Raw genomic sequence first — 17836 nt, forward strand, 5'->3', positions numbered from 1 at the left:
TCTTGTGAGAGGTGATTTATTCCTGGCTAAATAAATAGTGATTGGGTGGAACAAAGGCAATGCAGAAATTAGCTGAATGCACATGCATGTATGTAGATTAAAATTTATGCTCCATAGATGGATATAAAGAAATTTAAGAAACAAAATAATTAATTTTTTTTTAATTTAAAGAGGGTAAATAAGGATCACCAAAAAATGTGCAGGAACAAGTTGAATCAACATACTAAGATATATTTTCAAGCCTACAACTAGGAACTCTAAAAAAGGTAAACAAACTGTGCTGGAAATAGTGTCTATATTATTTTCTCAAGCTACAAATTCCTACTTTGACTCAAGGTCTATAGTACTTATCAATTTTAGTGGCATCAAATAGCAATTTCTCTCTTGAGGAAATAATGTAGGTACTATTTCCAACCTAATTTGTTTAATTTGCTTTTAAAGTTCTTTATTGTAGGCTTGAAAATATAATACTTGCATTTAAGTTCAACTTGTTTCTGTATTTTTTGATGATTCCAATTCTCCTTTTTAAATCAACAATTATTAATTATCTTCTTTTACATAATACTAGCTGAAGTAATTAATTATATTAGTCATTTAAGCTCATCACCTGGCTCTATGGTGGTTTCATCTTCTGCCACCTGGACATATACATCAAATTAAAAGTAAGCTGGAAAAATCATGGATTAGTTGTACTTGTGCTATACAAACAAGCATAAACACATAACTACCTGTTGAGAAAACCTATCTAAAGCTTCAAAACACAAATGTGGCCACACTGGTTGACAAACTATATCAATCTGTGATGAACACTCAACTGACTTACAGTAACCTTTACCTTCTGTTTTGATGTCCTAAACATATGTAACTACATATTATGGTCTAGTGATCTGAATGATTCTGCTGGTATTTCACAAGCATTTGAATTTGAATAAAGGACTCACTGCAAGGTCCTTTATACATCCAAATGCTTGAGCCATAGTATATGTGGCAAGTTGAAGGTCAACCAGTACTCTGTTGTTTTTCAACATCTAAACTGTTCATTGTTGGTCAGAGAGGGGGTAGTGATTCACCTCATCTCTTAGCAGTGCTAGCAACGATTTTCATACAGAAAAAGAATGTACTTAGAGGGAGTTGGGTGTAAGAGTCCTCATTATCTATACTACTTATTTATATTTACTGTAGGTGTTTTATTACTCTACCAACCTCTTCATGGCTGCAGGGCTTTCAGAAACAACATCAAAATTTGTCACTATTGGAATTGGTATTGTTATGGTCATCATGACCTTGGTTTCTATTCCTCTGATGGACAGGGCAGGAAGACGAACATTGCATCTCTATGGTCTTGGGGGCATGTTCATTTTTAGTATTTTCATCACTATATCGTTACTTGTTAAGGTAAGAAATATTTGGTATAATTGATCTTAGCTGTGTAAAGTAAGAAACAAAATGGTTTTATTAGTGTTTACAACTCTCTAAGAGCTAAAGGTTTCAAACATAATGGTATAAAATAAATATGAAGTATAAGTATTGACAGTAAATCATAGAAGTTTACAACAGTGGCAAAAATGATGTGCTCCAGTAATAAATAAATACAACAGGCAAAAACATCAGTAAGTGTTTGGCATAGGTAAAAACAAGAATTAAGTAGAACAGTGTTTCAGTTACAAACTAAAAACTGTAAGTTTCATTCAGTTGTCTTTTGTAATCCACAAGTTTAAATTTTATAGTCTTCAGTATTACAAAATTTCATTGTTTACACTTTGTGCTTTACTCTAAAAATTGAGTTTAAAGGTCAAGATTGTATGTCAATATCCATCATCACAGCTCTTACAATATGGAGTGAAACTTTGAACAGGCATGGAAAGAGAGTATATTTGACTCAAATTCAGCTCCTGAATGGAACTTTCACCAAATTTTATAGATAATAAACTCAGAACATCTTCCGGCACATACCAGTAAACAACATACTTGGATGATGTGCCTTAATTATTTATGTACCACATTAAAATGGTAAATATATTTCACTCAGTCAAACTGAGCAAAAGTTTCACACTATATTTAACTATTGTATAAATCTGATATAATTTGGATTCAGTTCCTGAGTGAAATTTTCACCATCATAACAATGACTGATATACTGTTCCTGTATAAATATTTCTCAGCATTAAATTTTACCAAAGGAAGAAGAAACTAAATTGCAATTACTGCATGAATTCACCATACATGAATGTTAATTAATTTATCTATGCAGAACTGTTGCAAAACTGGTATAATAATAATAAAAAGATATATGATGTTCTTATACAAACCAGTCTGTGTTCTCTAAATTATTACATACCCAGAAGTGTAAACTTTTATAAATATTTCTGTTTTTCAATTACTGTATTTAGGAGAATATTGAAACAACACAAACTGATTAAATGTATATGTGGCACCAACGTATTGTTTTTAATTTTGAAGAACACCACTGTATTTTATTATGTTACAGATATTCATATTACATGTCATGAGTATTAAGTACTTACAAAACAATGGAAACTTCATAATTTGATAACCTTCTTTGAAAGTTCGTTGGATAGTGTTTATGAATATTATAATTTAACAGCTGATTTGTAAAAGAAAGTACCCATGTTTATCTGACTTTAAAATCTAATTAATTGTGCTTTACATACTCTTTCTCCAGTCAAGAATAAATACTATGATATACCTTTCTAGAATTAACCAACTTTTAGATTAAAAACCAATTACATCATTGTCAAGTTACAATGTTGTTTATATTGCATGTGCAGCATATGCAAAAAATATGATTTTGGCCAACTGTTATTTTTATATATCTGTGCATGTAATTTGTTAGAAAAGTGTATCAGGGACTTAAGAAATGTATCACGAGATATGTACCAGAACATTTAACACACAAATGCATGCTACCAGTTTTCTGTGCAAGTCATATTAAGTAGCAAGATTGATTGATTTCCAATTTCAGGCAAGTTCACAGTTGGTTTGGCTAGGTTTTCAAAATGTTATGCTCTGTATGGTGCAAAAAGTGATGGTTGTTATAAAGGAGTTGTCATTATGAAGGTAACATTTCTGTGCATGGAAATCAGTGGTGATCACTTTTTTATGCATGGTAAAGAAAGACAGTGTCTGAAGATACAAAATATTTGAATCTTTAATTTAACTGATAAGGAAGTGAATGCTTCAAAACTTCTGATGAGCATGTTACATGTTTAATTTCAAATAATAAACACAAAGCAAAAATAGCCTAAACATTCAAAATATTTCTGCAATGAAATGTTCAGTATTAAACATGAAAAGTACTACATTTTCAAATACAGGACTAAGTTATCATAACAGGGGCATAATTCAAATTTCAAAGTAAAGTACACATGGACAGTATACTAAAAGAGATTCATCCTTAAACCTGATTGTCTAAATAGGTTGAATTATTCATGAAAAAACCTTTACACAAAAGTCCAGTACATGTGAGAAAAAATACATTTGATTGCAATAAAATATTAAAGAAGAACTGCTGGAAAAGTTTAAGTATGACTTATTTCTTTTACAGATTTTTAAGAATAAAATATTTATTTTAGAAAATGAATAATTCTGAGCCCTAACTAGAAAAAAAAGTGGATAAAGCACATTATACATGTAAAAGGAGTCTCTTAAGTTTCTACCTGTGTAGATCCAAGTATGTTGCTGCACTAGCTCCTCTAAGTGGAACAGATTTTCATCAAGTACATATTGTTTATTTTTAAGAAAATGAAGTTAGAGAAATTATCGGTGTTGTGAGTTGTGACTAAACCCTCTTTAGTTGGCATATTGGTTATCATTATTCAGGTAATTCATGTATTAAAAATAAATATGTTTTAGGACACTTCTGTGTAGAGTGTAATTAGTATTATAAACATCCAAGTATTTAGATAGAATAACTGCTGTGAAATGTATTTTTACAAATTAGCTGAGTAAGCTTCAGAATCTAATTGTGAATCTCCACATACATATGTAGAGGAATTGTACATTCCTGTGCATGGAACTAAGGAGTGGATCACCTTCATCTATAGAAAATCAGGAAGAGGGGATTACTTTTCCATGTGCATGATTTTTTAATTCCCTCTACCCATCCTATGGTTAAGAAGAAAAAAAAAGTGCTTTTAGAACTGTTTTTGGATTGCTGTGTGACTAGAAATACAATTAAATACTTAGTATTTGATCATGCAGTCAGAAGCAGACCATCTACAATATTACAAACTTCCTTTGATTTCTGGCATAATTAGCTATATAAGCAAACTGTTTAGAAAGCAGAAGCAGTGGCAAACATCTTTGACCTATTGTCAAAATAAAACTGCATAGCAAAACAAAAATGTTATGAACAGTTTTTTGCCAGTGATATAGCACACACAAGGATGTTTTGCACTAATAGCATCACACTGACAAATGAAGCTTATGCTAGTAATAAAATTGTCAGCTTATCAACATCAAGGTTTATGTGTTGAGATGTGACCAGGGTAAACAACAATGCTCCACTTGACCATTTCATAGTTTTCAAAAAAATCTTCACAATTTGGTTTTTTTTGTTTTGTTTTTTTTAATTTCGTGCAAAGCTACTCGAGGGCTATCTGCACTAGCCATCCCTAATTTAGCAGTGTAAGACTAGAGGGAAGGCAGCTAGTCATCACCACCCACTTCCAACTTTTGAGCTACTCTTTTACCAATGAATAGTGGGATTGACGGTCACATTATAATGCCCCCATCCCATAGCTAAAAGGGCGAGCATGTTTGGTGTGACTGGGATTCGAACCTGCGACCCTCGGATTATGAGTCTAATGCCTTAACACACTTAGCCATGCTGGGCCTTCACAGTTTGGTGGCAGTCTGTTAGTTGAAAACAAAATTACCTAACACTAATGAACCATTCTCCAAAGACCAGAAAATTTGTCTTATGGCTTTATACAGTACATAAGATGGCTGGTAAACTTTCTGTTATAGAGGTCAAATACATATTTTGTTTATTTATTTTATCAATACAGTTCCTTTATTATGGGCCTATATTAACTAATAAAGCTCACACTAAATTTTGATATTGAACACATAATCTTTTATTATAGTTTTGCTTACATTAGGATAAATGTGCATATTTTGAACACAAAACTTCATAAATGCCATGTTAAATTTAAAGATGCTTTAATCTACTCTAAAGTCATCACTGTTTGGCATGTTCTTGTCATGAATCTTACTTACTCTAAAAAAGTGATGACCGTCTTGACAGGGGTCCTTGTTTGGAAAGTTGTATTACTTTGACCTAAAGGTACATTCAAAACTATTATTCATTCAGTCTTCACATGTATTACTGATATATAGTTGACTAAAATTTTAGATATTGAAATAAAATAGTGCAGTAAATCAGTTCTCAAAAGTTAATCAAAATCTTTAAAAAAAAAGTATCTTTTCTCACAAATCGTTTGTTAAAGTAATCTTTACACATGTAATATTTCTCTAGGTTTAGCTATCCTTGAAAAAATTAGTTAAAAGGAGCCTATGTTGTTATCATAATATCATAGTCAGTATAAAGCATATTAAATATGGTCTATTGATTAGTGTTCTGAGCAGGAGGTCAGAAAGTCCAAGATATTAGCCTGTTGTAGGCAACTGGGCACTTTCTATGCTTTCAGTAGATCATAAAAATGACAGTCAAGCCTTGTCTTCGGTTAAGAGTAGGTGGTAGGTGCTTCTGAATGGTTGGCCTTCCACTGGCCCACAGTTATAAATTAAGGATAGCTCTCTTTGGACCTAGGTCACATATCCATGTGTCATTAAGGGTCCATTGTCAATTTGCAAATGATAAGTACTTTTAAGTAGAATGTTATCACAGTATTTATTGTTAATAGCTTATACCTGAAGCTAAATAATATTTTTTTTCTTTTCTGCTTATATATTTTTTAAAAGTTAGTTCATAGAGCTTTTATTTTTTGCATCCTATTATGAATTTGAGCAATCAACCATGAGGTTCATTCATTTCAATATTCTCTAGAAATAGTTGGTGCTCATATTTCATATTCAAAAATATTTCTTATAGTTGATGTATTACATTCAAAGAATGTTTCAAATTAAACTTACAATTAAGATCAACATTTGATTAGAAACTAACAGTAACATTTAACTACATTGACATGAGTATGTAAATTATGTAAAACGAAATATTTGTAGAATTTATTAATAGAATCATTATTCAAAATCTTTTTGTCTATCTCTTTACAGTTTCTTTATGAGTGGGTTATGTATGTCAGTGTTGTTAGCACCCTCAGCTTCGTCGTCTTCTTTGCAATTGGTCCAGGTTAGTGAATTTCTTTTCATAGTTCTGATGAACAGAGGACAGTTATTTCACTCTGATGACCACTTACCTTAAATACGACGCACATTACATCCCAGTCTTCAGAGTACTGGTTATGTTTCAGTTTTGCCACTGAAATTCATCATTCTATTTTATTTGTTCTATATCTTGATGTTAAATTGTTCAAAACCTCCTAAAAAGTGAAGCCACAACTGTATATATTTCTAGTTGTTTAATGATATTTTAAGAATCTTCAATTATTAACAATGAGCCAATAATTTGTATTAAATTAGAGTTTTAAAGTAGTTTCATTCTTACTAATAATTAGAATATTGTATAAGAATCCCCTTCTTCTCTGATATTAGGATTCAGTAAAATCAAACATATTTTATTCTATATAAATATTTAATAATTTCTTTGGTAGCATACAAAAACGATTAAACCTGTTTTCATTCAAATATAGTAAAAATACAATGTAAATATCTGAATTACTTTGGGAATTTCATATCAGGGTCCCAGTTTTTATGCAGCAAAAAAAAATTAAGGTCATATAGCCAACTATTTGAAATTATGCACCATAAAACTGATGATTATAAAGAAAAATGATGTATTGAGTATTTATCAAAACTGAAAATTATGCAACTTTCACCTAAATGAAAATTGATTTTAAAAATATTTGAAAAAATAAATATAATGCCACTGTCAATGGCAATTTAAAACTTTTATTTTTTAATGAAAAAAATAAACTCTACTTACCTGCAATAATAAACAAGCTAAGCCAAAAACTATTAATCTTACCTGGACTTGATTTTTTTATTTTGACAAGCTTATTTTATACAACTGTTCAACCAAATATGTACTGAACAGATGTCATTTTTTTTTTATTAAGAACAGGTATACAATAAACTCATAGCTCATCTATAGAAGAATTCTATTATAGAACAAAAAGAGGTGTATTTAAATTGTTGATATAAGGCAAAATAGAAAGTTAACCTTCTCCTTGGATTGCTCAAAATAAGAACATATCTTATTAACTATGTAATTATATTTTCTTCCTTTTATTATAGGATCTATTCCTTGGATGATAACTGCAGAGCTGTTTTCTCAAGGACCACGACCTGCAGCCATAAGTATAGCTATGCTAGTCAATTGGTTTACCAACTTTGTTGTTGGTCTGGTCTTTCCAATGATGCTGGTAAATCTTAAGTAAAGCCTTCATTAAGATTATAAGAACAGTCCTTCAAGAATATTGGAACTTTTCTAAACCTTCTCTTCAGTTTGTGAAAAGTTGCTACACTAATAATCAGTTCTAAATTCAGTTATTGTTTCTTAACAAAGTGGTATTACAACATCACTACATCACGTTGAAATTTTTAGAGCACAAGATTTGCTAACATGTTTTACACCAAACGTTTCAGAATATATATTTATGTCAATGTAGATACGGAAATGTTATAACACTACTGATTCTTAAAGTTTATTTCACATTACAGTTTGGTTTTGAAAGCTACACATTTCTTCCCTTCACGGCTCTACTAGCAATTTTCTGGACATTCACATACAAAAAGGTTCCTGAGACCAAAAATAAGACATTTGAAGAAATTGCAGCTCTATTTAGGAGAGAGGATGTGATCAACATTAATGGAATGAACATCCCACGGAAGTCAATACAGTCAGGAGAATTCCTATTTGAAGACAAGCCAGTTGAAGATTGTAAGATACATCAATTTTTATCTGAGTGGTTAGTTTTTTTAGAGTGTACAGTGGCAAACTAATGAAAATGTGTGATAAGTAGTATAATGAAAGGTAAATAATAATAATATGTAAAAGAGAATTCTGCACAAGTTCAGTTTAACAAGCTGAGTAGAAAATTTTATAATAATAACATACACATATTTTTTTTTGCAATTTTTAAATATTTTATTGCAATGTTGTTATTGTTATTTAACTGATATGTTTATAACCTTCTTGCACTGATAATGAGGAGCTTCATTTTGCTCACTAGTGGTGTGGCTTTATCAATATGCCTTACAAGGAATGATTGAGAGAAATCCTGTTTTTCTACGAAGTCACTTGGTTTGCAACTAAACTAGATTATAGGTCTTGATATTCAATACAAGTCTTCAAGTGATTTGTGTTATTCAGTCTGTAATTCACTATGGCACAATTTCACCTTAAAGAAATGGAATACTAACAGAAATCATATTTTAAAGACTTACTACTCTTCGAAAGTTGCATTTAGTATAACAGTTGTTTCAGGTGTCCTAATAAAAGCTTACTTGTAGTCTATAAACTTATTTTATGTCTTAAGTATTGTGGTTCCGTTTCCATTAGTTACAAATAAAAGTTTACCATTGTATATACTGAAAAAGCATATAGACATACTTTTTTCCTGTATCAATCTATGCAATTACCTTCTCTTTCTGTGCAAAACTAATAAGTTCTCTCAGACACAGTCATATGTTACAATCTAGAATAATCTTCACCAGTTACAAAATGAGGTATTTTTTATAGTTTAGGCTCTTCTTTTTAATCTATTTCAAGGTCCCTTACACCATCATCATCATCACTGCCAGTTAGAAGAACTTCCCACTAGAAAAAAAAATGTGGAGGTGACTCCTAACCACTTAGAGGATCAGCTGTAGCAAAGTGTACAGAATCTCAGACTGTCAACCACAACACAGGAATTAACCTCGCAGTAGGTCTGTAGGTCAGTGTAATTAAACAAACTGGTTTTATCTGGAATTAACCAATGTGACCTGTTTAGTATGTGTTTGTGCGAGTTTTCCCTAAATATTTAATTATTATTAGAAATTTAATAACAGTTTGAGTGCTACCATGTTGATTCATTAGAAATGATTCAAGGTTTTCAAAGTATGGAACTTTATAATTAAATACCTGCTTCTCAGAAGTAGGTAAGACCAGGACTCATTGAGACACTTTCCACCACTAGGCTGTATTGAAATACAATTTATTTCAAAGTATAAAACTTGTGTATGTAAATTCATGGGATAAATTGAACTTTTTTGTAATAAATACCATATTAATGTTCATTATATGTATACTTAACATTAGTACGCATAAATTTTATTTGAGCTATCTTTTTCTCAAAGAAATTATAGTTAGCCATATGGTAATTAATATATATATCTTGAAGTACATGTATCAAATATGAGTTTGTGTGCATTTTCTTGATCTCTCATTCAGATTATATGCTCCTTAGCCTCCATGTGAAGCTTTAGTCAAGGGGAACCTCCTTTCTGCTCAGGTAAATGTCTACCCATGAAGTGCTCATTGCAGAGACAGTTACTTGCATGGTGCTGCCCTCGAGTTGCACATCGTGGCATTCTTTTTTTTTTTTTTTCACTGGTGCATTTTAACTGAGACAGATTGATGAAAACTAATGAAACCCTATACACAAGTGCATTATTGTACATCCTAGAAATTTCACAACAGATAATAGTTCATATCAGATACAAAGAAAATTACATCATATGACCAGTGGGAAGAAAAATACAGAAAATATACCCCTGAAAACAGTCTTTTCAACATTGTAGTATTACAGAAAACTTATTAGCCTCTCAAATAGTTCTGTCAGTTTGTATTCATAGCTGTATCACCTTCTTTGTCCAGTCTTGCCACTAGGAGGCTCTGTTTTGAAGAATAAATACTTTGTAAGAAGAGTGGCAAGAAAGTGGCTATCATCCATCCATTTTCACCTTAGATCTGTTTCCTAAATCAATGGGATGTTGAAGAAGATGAGTTAGTTAAGTGACCTCTGACCTAACAGGACAGTCACGTTACCAAGCTATGCAGCTGTGTTTTTTTCCTTCTTTTTTTGTCTCCAAAAGAAATAAGTCTTAGAAATGTTTTTCTGTCTCAATAGTTAAGTTACTGGATTATCAGTATTTTGTTAGTACTGTATTGTCAAAAGCTAGTTCTAGAAAGAGTTATTTTTTATGTGGAGGAGACTATTTTAATTTTTTGCTTTCAGTGCAATATCTTATGTGCAGACACTTCAAAGTTTTTAAGTTCCAGTCTTTTTGACAAAGTGATACATATTATCATATTCTATTTATTTATTTCCAGAGTAATAGAGAGAAACACTATTTAGTTTCAAAAATATTTCTTCTAGATAATCTATTCCAATGAAAGGTGACCATTTCATCAGCTTTTCATAATTTTTATGTTACAAAGGGCTTCCGAGAAACAATCTCCAAAAAATTTCAAACAGTCCTAAGTTTAATTTTATTTGTTAAAATTTCTTCATTTCCATGACGATAATTTAACAAACACTTGATGTGTGTCTCAAATAGGAAACTGTGTAATTTTGTCTTTTCATACATTACACTTTAGGAAGTAAATTTTGAACCACTTAGCCTCAGTGACTAACAGAAATATTTTGTCGTTTTTTATTATAGTTTTTATCTAGATGTTTAAATAACCTGACTCCCAAACTTTTTGAGGCTATACATGTTAATTAAGGATTGAGTGTGGATTAACACTGTATTTTCGATAAGGGTGCCTTCTGTTTCGTTGAATAATTTTTGTCTGTAAAAACAGAACACACTTAGTTGTATAGACTGCATAATCTATACAGTCTCCTCCCTAAGCCTTTTGGTGCCAGAATATTGTGCAAGCCCTTGAATTTCAGTAGGTCATAGTGAAATACACAAGTTATTAACAATATGTAAATAAAATGTACAGTCTATTTAGCAGAATTTATTCGTTTCTACTCACTCAACTCATCAAATTTCAGTGTCAATGGTGTTATGTTTGTGTCAGTGATACATTCAGATAAATAATCTAGCAACAAATAATGATCAAGTTGTGTGAAATTTAAATTTTCTAAAATAAATGTCAGTAAGAAAACCAAATAATATAAAACAAATTTAGCATGATCTGTTGACAATACTTTTGTTTATAAAACTTGCTATGTTTTGTTTGCTTTTGTGATGTCTAGTAGTTTATTTCTTTTTTGAATTTATACCAATGCTTTACTTTAGTTTCTATCCCTGTTTGTTTATGTTTATGAAAAAGTGTGACAAATCATGCTACTGATTTTCAATTCACTGAATAATCATTCGTAAAAAAAAAAAAAAGAGTTCATAATATTTACAAATCTTAGGTTTAGCAGAAGTCAAACAATAAATTCTGGAATTTTTATTAACTGTGTAAAAATTATTTCTGATACCACAGATAAGTTAGCCAATTTCAAACATAAAGTAATTTTATTCTATTGGCAAATACTTTATGAAAACTTAAGAAATGTCACGTTTTTCACACAAATAGGCAAACTTTAAAATGTATAACATGTAATTAAACTAAAATCGTTATTACAATATTTTTAAAAGCTCAAGAATCAGATCTAGCAAATACTTTATGAAAACTTAAGAAATGTCACGTTTTTCACACAAATAGGCAAACTTTAAAATGTATAACATGTAATTAAAACTAAAATCGTTATTACAATATTTTTAAAAGCTCAAGAATCAGATCTTTTTATCATACTAATGCTATTTTTGTTCAATCAAAGAGACAAATTTAGTAATTCTGAATATTGATTTCACAAATCAGTCATTGCTCTTGTTTTATCAGAAGCACTTAAAATTTGCTCAACACCAATCATGTTTTGTTTGTTAAATCAGTGAAAGTTAAGCATCATCTGATCAAACAACATAAATTGCTCAGTAATTAAACATCACTTAATTCCTGCAGTATCATTTATATTTTTTTAGAGTACCAGTTAAGAAAATATGCACATCATAATATAATTTAACTGTAATAACATTAAGTAAAATACAATAGTGTAAATAACTTTTTATTTTCTTGACTAGAATTAGCAATAGGGCTTGTAGCTTTGAAAGTTCTTGTTCTTGAAAAGTTTAACCATAGCATATATTGCAGAAATGCTTAGTAATTGTCAAAAACATTTCTATAAGCATAGTAAACTGGATGCTTAATATTTGGAATAATATTCAGTTACTTTCTTCACTCATTTTACTTTATTTCACAAAAACATCTAATAATTAAATGTCTAATAGAAAGTTACTAATTGGAAATCAAAAAGAAAATTTGTTTATTCACAAAGAATCTTTCAAAAAGTGGTCGTAAGGTCAACTTGAGATTAATACTACTCATTTATGTGCTTCCCATGTGGATAAATAGAATAACTGGGTGATGAATACGTACGTATATACACGAGAAGTTTTGTTGAAAGACAAATCAAGTATAAATCATTCTTGTAAATTAATGAAGAATAATGAAATGTTGTACAAATGTAATTAAGTTTATTAATGTTTAAAAAGCTTTGAATGCATTTATTATTACTTAACTGTAAAATTTTAGTGGAATTCTCAATGTCACTGAGTTCCTTCAAAATTTTAGAATGAATTTTAATAATTTAGCATTATTTTACACAGGTGTGTTAATGTCCGATGGTATATAGCATGCAAATATTTTGGAACAGAGACCTACTCTAGTGCATGCATTTTTGTATTTTTTGAGATCTTAGAATTTATATAGTAATAAATAAAAGTTCCATAAATTCTCATATTTTGAATCAGCCAAAAAATATATAAAGAATGGTTATAATGGCTTAAGTATCCTAAAATATCAAGAAGAAGAAAAAAAAGAAAAATACAGCACAAAACAATCATAATGCTGTGTCACTGGGAAACCCATGACTTAATAATAGATTGTTCCAAGTCAATACGTTTCCAAATTTTATCTTACTTGAAAACCTTTTTTTTGTTAACCAGAATGTGAAAGATACAGTTATTTTAATGTAGTAAGTTAATGTAGATTTTGTGGTTGATATGTTACAAAATAAGATCACATTGGAGCCATGTAATGTAGTATTCAGAACAATTGTTGTATTATCCAAGATGCAAAATTTTTACAATTTATTTTAAATCAATCCTGCAAATAATTATTTGTAAAATATTAATTAATTTATTTATTTTTGTCTTTTCTGAAACTAGTAAATGGTGCTTAACCTTTTTTTTCATGATATTTTAATATTCTTTGGTGGAGAGGTTAAATCTGTATTAAAAATAATGTAGTTTGATGAAATGATAATGATTGACAACCTCTCGTTAAAAAGATAATGAAAATAAATGTTACTGTTTGTATAGAACAAATGTTTCAAAATGTAAAGTATTGTTTAGGATCATTTTGGTAATTATTCAATGATGGCATCTATTACAGTAGTTTTTTTGCTTAATAGAGTAAACACAACACAAATTATATTTATGTAGTGTTGATGTTTTGACTTTATGTATTTTGTATGTAGTGTGGATTTATCTTGATAAGCAGAAAGTGTTATTTTATCCCTCTAGTGATTATAATCAATGTTAAATGGTGAAAACTTAAAGTTGTATAGTTTACAAAAATTCTGATAACTTTAATTATTGAACATTATCTGAAAGTAAGAAATCATTCAAAAGATACTTCCAGAATTTAATGTGTAAGTGACACTTAGAATCTTTATTGCATCATGTCTAAGATTACTGCTTCATTAAGTTATGACATTAGTAATGCTATATCTATAAGCTAAAGTAGTATTTTTAGTTGAGTAAAATTCAATTATAACACTACATAACACAAATTCTGTTCCTGGATAGTATGCATTAGTTCTTAATTTCTTATGTTGTAAAAGTACAGAAAATGGCAATTATTCCCTTCAAACATTGCTTCTCTGACCTGGATAATGAAATTTAGAAATTAACTTATTTTCTATGTAAAAATGGGCAAATTTGCACATTTCCATTTACCTAAAACAACATATGAATCAAGATTTACGTATATTTGTACTAAAGTTATACAAAAATTTTAGAAGTGAGTAATTTTTCGAGATTTGCAACTGTAATGTAAATCGCTTTCACGTATTAGCCCCCAAATATAGTCTCCCATCATGTTTTTGTTATACGCTCACAGATCACAAAAGCACAGTTTGAAGAGAAAAATAGGCCTTTTCCATTTACTTTAGGCATAAGCAACTGGGAAATAACACTTTCTTCCCAGGAACAAGAAAAAGTAAAAATTTTGTTACATAGTGTAATTAGATAAAAACTCACAAAAATTGTTTTATATATTAAGTATATAAAACTTTTATGCTACTTGTTGTTTTTCTATCTACTTTATCTTGAAGTTCAAACTGACTTGGACCAATTTGGAGTTCCTTGATAGCTACAGATAATGCCCCTGTGTTATATTTGGAAAATTTGTCTTTTAATTTATATGTCATTACTTCAGTTACATCATTACATCTTAAACACACTATATGTTGCTGAAATGAGTAATTATTTTGAAACATCCCACTATTTGAGTTATCAGCTGTTGTTTTTTTATTTCTCCTGGACTAGTTCTGGAAAGATATTTATGCCTGAGGAATTACAGTCTTTCATTGTGTACCATTAAATGAATATTACCTTTCTGAAGAACAACAGTAGTACTTAATGTGTATACAGTAAGTAACATTCCTAGCAGTACTCACATTCTAGAAGATTGTCATTTGTAAAACAATGTTTTCTTTTGATAGAAGTTTGATCAGAATTCCTAGAATCAAGATGGTGCTATATCTTGATGTTGGAAGAAAAAAATTACCTAAGGCCAAGAATAATTTGAAATATCAGTATGGCTTCATCTTGCAGGGTCTTATTGTAAAAATAACCAGTAAATATTTCTCCTCAATGTTAAACCATCAGACAGTACTTTGGGACTACATAATTTTTCCTGAATTTTGGATGTGTGGATTTATACATAGTTGAATTATTTCAATAAATTTTTTCTCTTGAAAACAGTCCAGATCTTTTGGAAATAAGACAAAAGAGTATTGTGGACTATACTTGTAGTCAAATGTGTTCAGTTTCTTTCTTTTCAGATGTAAAGAAGTAAGATTTAGACACATAGATTAAAATCAATGGGTTTTCACAACCTAGAAATGAAAAATGTAGTTCCCAATGCTCAAGTAATTAAAGTATAAGTAATGACATGAATACAGTGTCATATAAAGCTAGAAAATACATTATATTATATAAACACAGGCAAATTTTAAATTTACTTTGTAACTCAAAATTTGAAGTAAATGGTATTTTGTCATTATTTATGTAATCTTAAGTTTAGTTTGAAAAACAAGTTGCTATATTTTGACCAATGGTTACCTTTCTTGAAGATTATGTTAAGCTTAACTTATTTTTATCCCTTTAAATTAGTATTCTTTCTATGCACAAAATATACCCCTTCCCCATTACATCTGGTTATGGTAACAATATAGTATATTTACTCCATTTATGTATTAAAATAGGTTTATGGCTACAAATGTTTTGTTATAGTATCAAAACTTACACAAGTAAAATATTTGATATGCCATCAACAAAAATGAGTGCAACAAATTAGCCTAAAATACCATACATAATTTGTGAGAGTTATGTTAACAATCAACCATTGTTCAATATTGGTTCAATTTATAATTTACTGAAAGCCAATTTTGATAACAGAAATTTTCATTCCATAAATTAAAAGATTAATGATCTGATAAATTTTACCTTCATGAAATAGACTATTTCATGTAGTTTATATGATTGAGAATTCTTTGAGTATAAGATAAAGATTAAAATTAAATTATTTTAATAGTCAGAATTGCACAAGGCTTTAGATACACTTTGCCTTGAAAAACAAGGGTGGAAGTTTCATAATACAAGTTATGTTCGTCTTATTTTATCAAAATTTAACCAGTTCCATTTCACACGAATCCATTGCTTTGTCTCTCTCTTTCCAATGATTTGTTATATTTGTTTTCTAACGGCGCTTTATGCAGTTTTACTTTAGTTTCTAAAATGGTAGATCTACCTATCAGATATTTTCCACTTCTTAGTATTTGGTTTCATATAAAAAAAAAATTAGTGTTTGGGGGTTCCTTCCCTGATAAATAAATTCAAGAAAACTTACCTTTAGATATGAAGTCAAACAAATTCATCACCGTTAGTGAAATCATTATCAGTCCATAAGCAGTAAATCCATTGGTTTTGGAATTTAATCCTTCTTTACCAACCACTTCCCCTTTTTCTCTCTAAATTAGGAAATTCTATTCTAGTTTAATTTTCTTTTGTTATTTATCACTGATGGTTGTGAATTATTAAACATCATGAAACTTTATTCAATATAAATTATATGGAAAGCTCTTATTATTTAGAATTAACATTTCTATCAATATAAAATATCTTCTTCAGTTTGCATCTTGTTCTCTGGAAATATTTTTAACTTATTAAAAGATGGAATTATTTTACTATTTAAGTTGTAGAAATAGTAAGCCTTAACAGAATTAACTTCTTGATGGTAAAGTACATTCAGCACCAAATAAAATGTTAGTTTAAATTATGACCCATGATTGAAGAAATTATTCATTAGTTTAATCAGACTGTAAAACTTGTGCAAGTCAGATCTTGTGTAATTTTATTGCATTCACTGGCTTAAAGTTAAAATATGACTATATAAAAAAGAAACTCATTAAATGCAAGTGAATAGTTAACAATATTCGGCCACTAGATAGTTAATTGAACAGTCTGCAAAAATTATATGCATAATCGAATTACTGCAGGTCATACTTTGTACGACTTGTTGAAAAAGTCACTAGTTCCATTCTGTGAAATAGGGGTGGCTAATATAATTTAATCTTGTTTCTCTTATCTAAAATATAAATGTAAGAAGAATTTTCGATGTGATTAGAGAGAAATGCAATAAAGTGTTTTGATAAAGGTGTAACTTTTTCATGTTCAATGCATTTATTTCTTAAAGTTCTTTTCATCATCAGAATTTGGTTACATGACATGTATATTATTTTACATGAAATTAACTTTACCATTATGTATCACAACTGCCAATTCATACTTTTATCAGTACAAAATAAATTAGTTCATACTGTTATTGAAGTATGATGTTGCAATATAAACATGAACTTTGTAAAGGCATGTTAAAATAACATAATTGGACAAATTACATCAAATTCATATTAGTTTGTACCATTTATCCAATCACGGCCCAAGAGCTTCCAAGGTTGTTTGGTTTAGAAGATTTTTGTTTTGTTTTTATTAGATATAATATTGCTTTCAATTTTACATTAAGTTTTATATTTGTATTAGGGTTATTTGTTCCAAATATCAAGACCTTTATAAGTGTCAAATCCTAACAAATAGTTGTTCATGTTTTGTCTTCTCTAAAAAATAATAAATCACAGAGAAGTTCCAAGTGCTGTTACTACCTAGTTAATTTTGGTGAATTAAAACAACAAAAAAAGACTTCCTGCACACCTGAAATTGACCAGAGCACTTAGTAACTAGAAGTTCCTGTGTTGAACCCTTCTGAAATATAAATCTTCTTTTATGTATTGGGATACATTAATTCAATCTCTAGTTACTTCACTTTAAGAAACAGAACTCTGTTATGTATAATATTTAACATTGAATCATATTAGTTCAGTTTAATATATCGTTAAAATTTTATATG

At 29.5% G+C, this 17836-nt stretch overlaps 1 protein-coding gene and 1 long non-coding RNA gene across 7 annotated transcripts in view; one reads left to right on the forward strand and one right to left on the reverse strand.

Moving 5' to 3' along the window:
• LOC143230707 (glucose transporter type 1-like) overlaps window positions 1-14940 on the forward strand; it is a 320532-nt gene extending 305592 nt beyond the window's left edge. For 5 of the 6 annotated variants that reach the window (XM_076464724.1, XM_076464720.1, XM_076464719.1 and 2 more), the window contains 6 exons: window positions 1183-1395; window positions 6259-6334; window positions 7399-7526; window positions 7825-8044; window positions 8876-9041; window positions 9555-14940. In XM_076464724.1, coding sequence (XP_076320839.1) covers window positions 1183-1395; window positions 6259-6334; window positions 7399-7526; window positions 7825-8044; window positions 8876-8976 — 738 coding nt within the window. In that variant the 3' untranslated portion in view covers window positions 8977-9041; window positions 9555-14940. The remainder of the gene's footprint in view (window positions 1-1182; window positions 1396-6258; window positions 6335-7398; window positions 7527-7824; window positions 8045-8875; window positions 9042-9554) is intronic. The other variant, XM_076464721.1, reaches the window with a different exon arrangement.
• Window positions 14654-16410, reverse strand: LOC143230708 (uncharacterized). The gene is made up of 2 exons (XR_013016604.1): window positions 16283-16410; window positions 14654-14938 (listed from the first exon to the last, which is right to left on the reverse strand). It is a non-coding gene; the product is annotated as an uncharacterized LOC143230708 (long non-coding RNA).
• Window positions 16411-17836: the final 1426 nt, after the last annotated feature.

Source organism: Tachypleus tridentatus, chromosome 10 (genome assembly GCF_004210375.1).
Source record: "Tachypleus tridentatus isolate NWPU-2018 chromosome 10, ASM421037v1, whole genome shotgun sequence".
NCBI classification, from domain to species: Eukaryota; Metazoa; Arthropoda; class Merostomata; order Xiphosura; family Limulidae; genus Tachypleus; species Tachypleus tridentatus.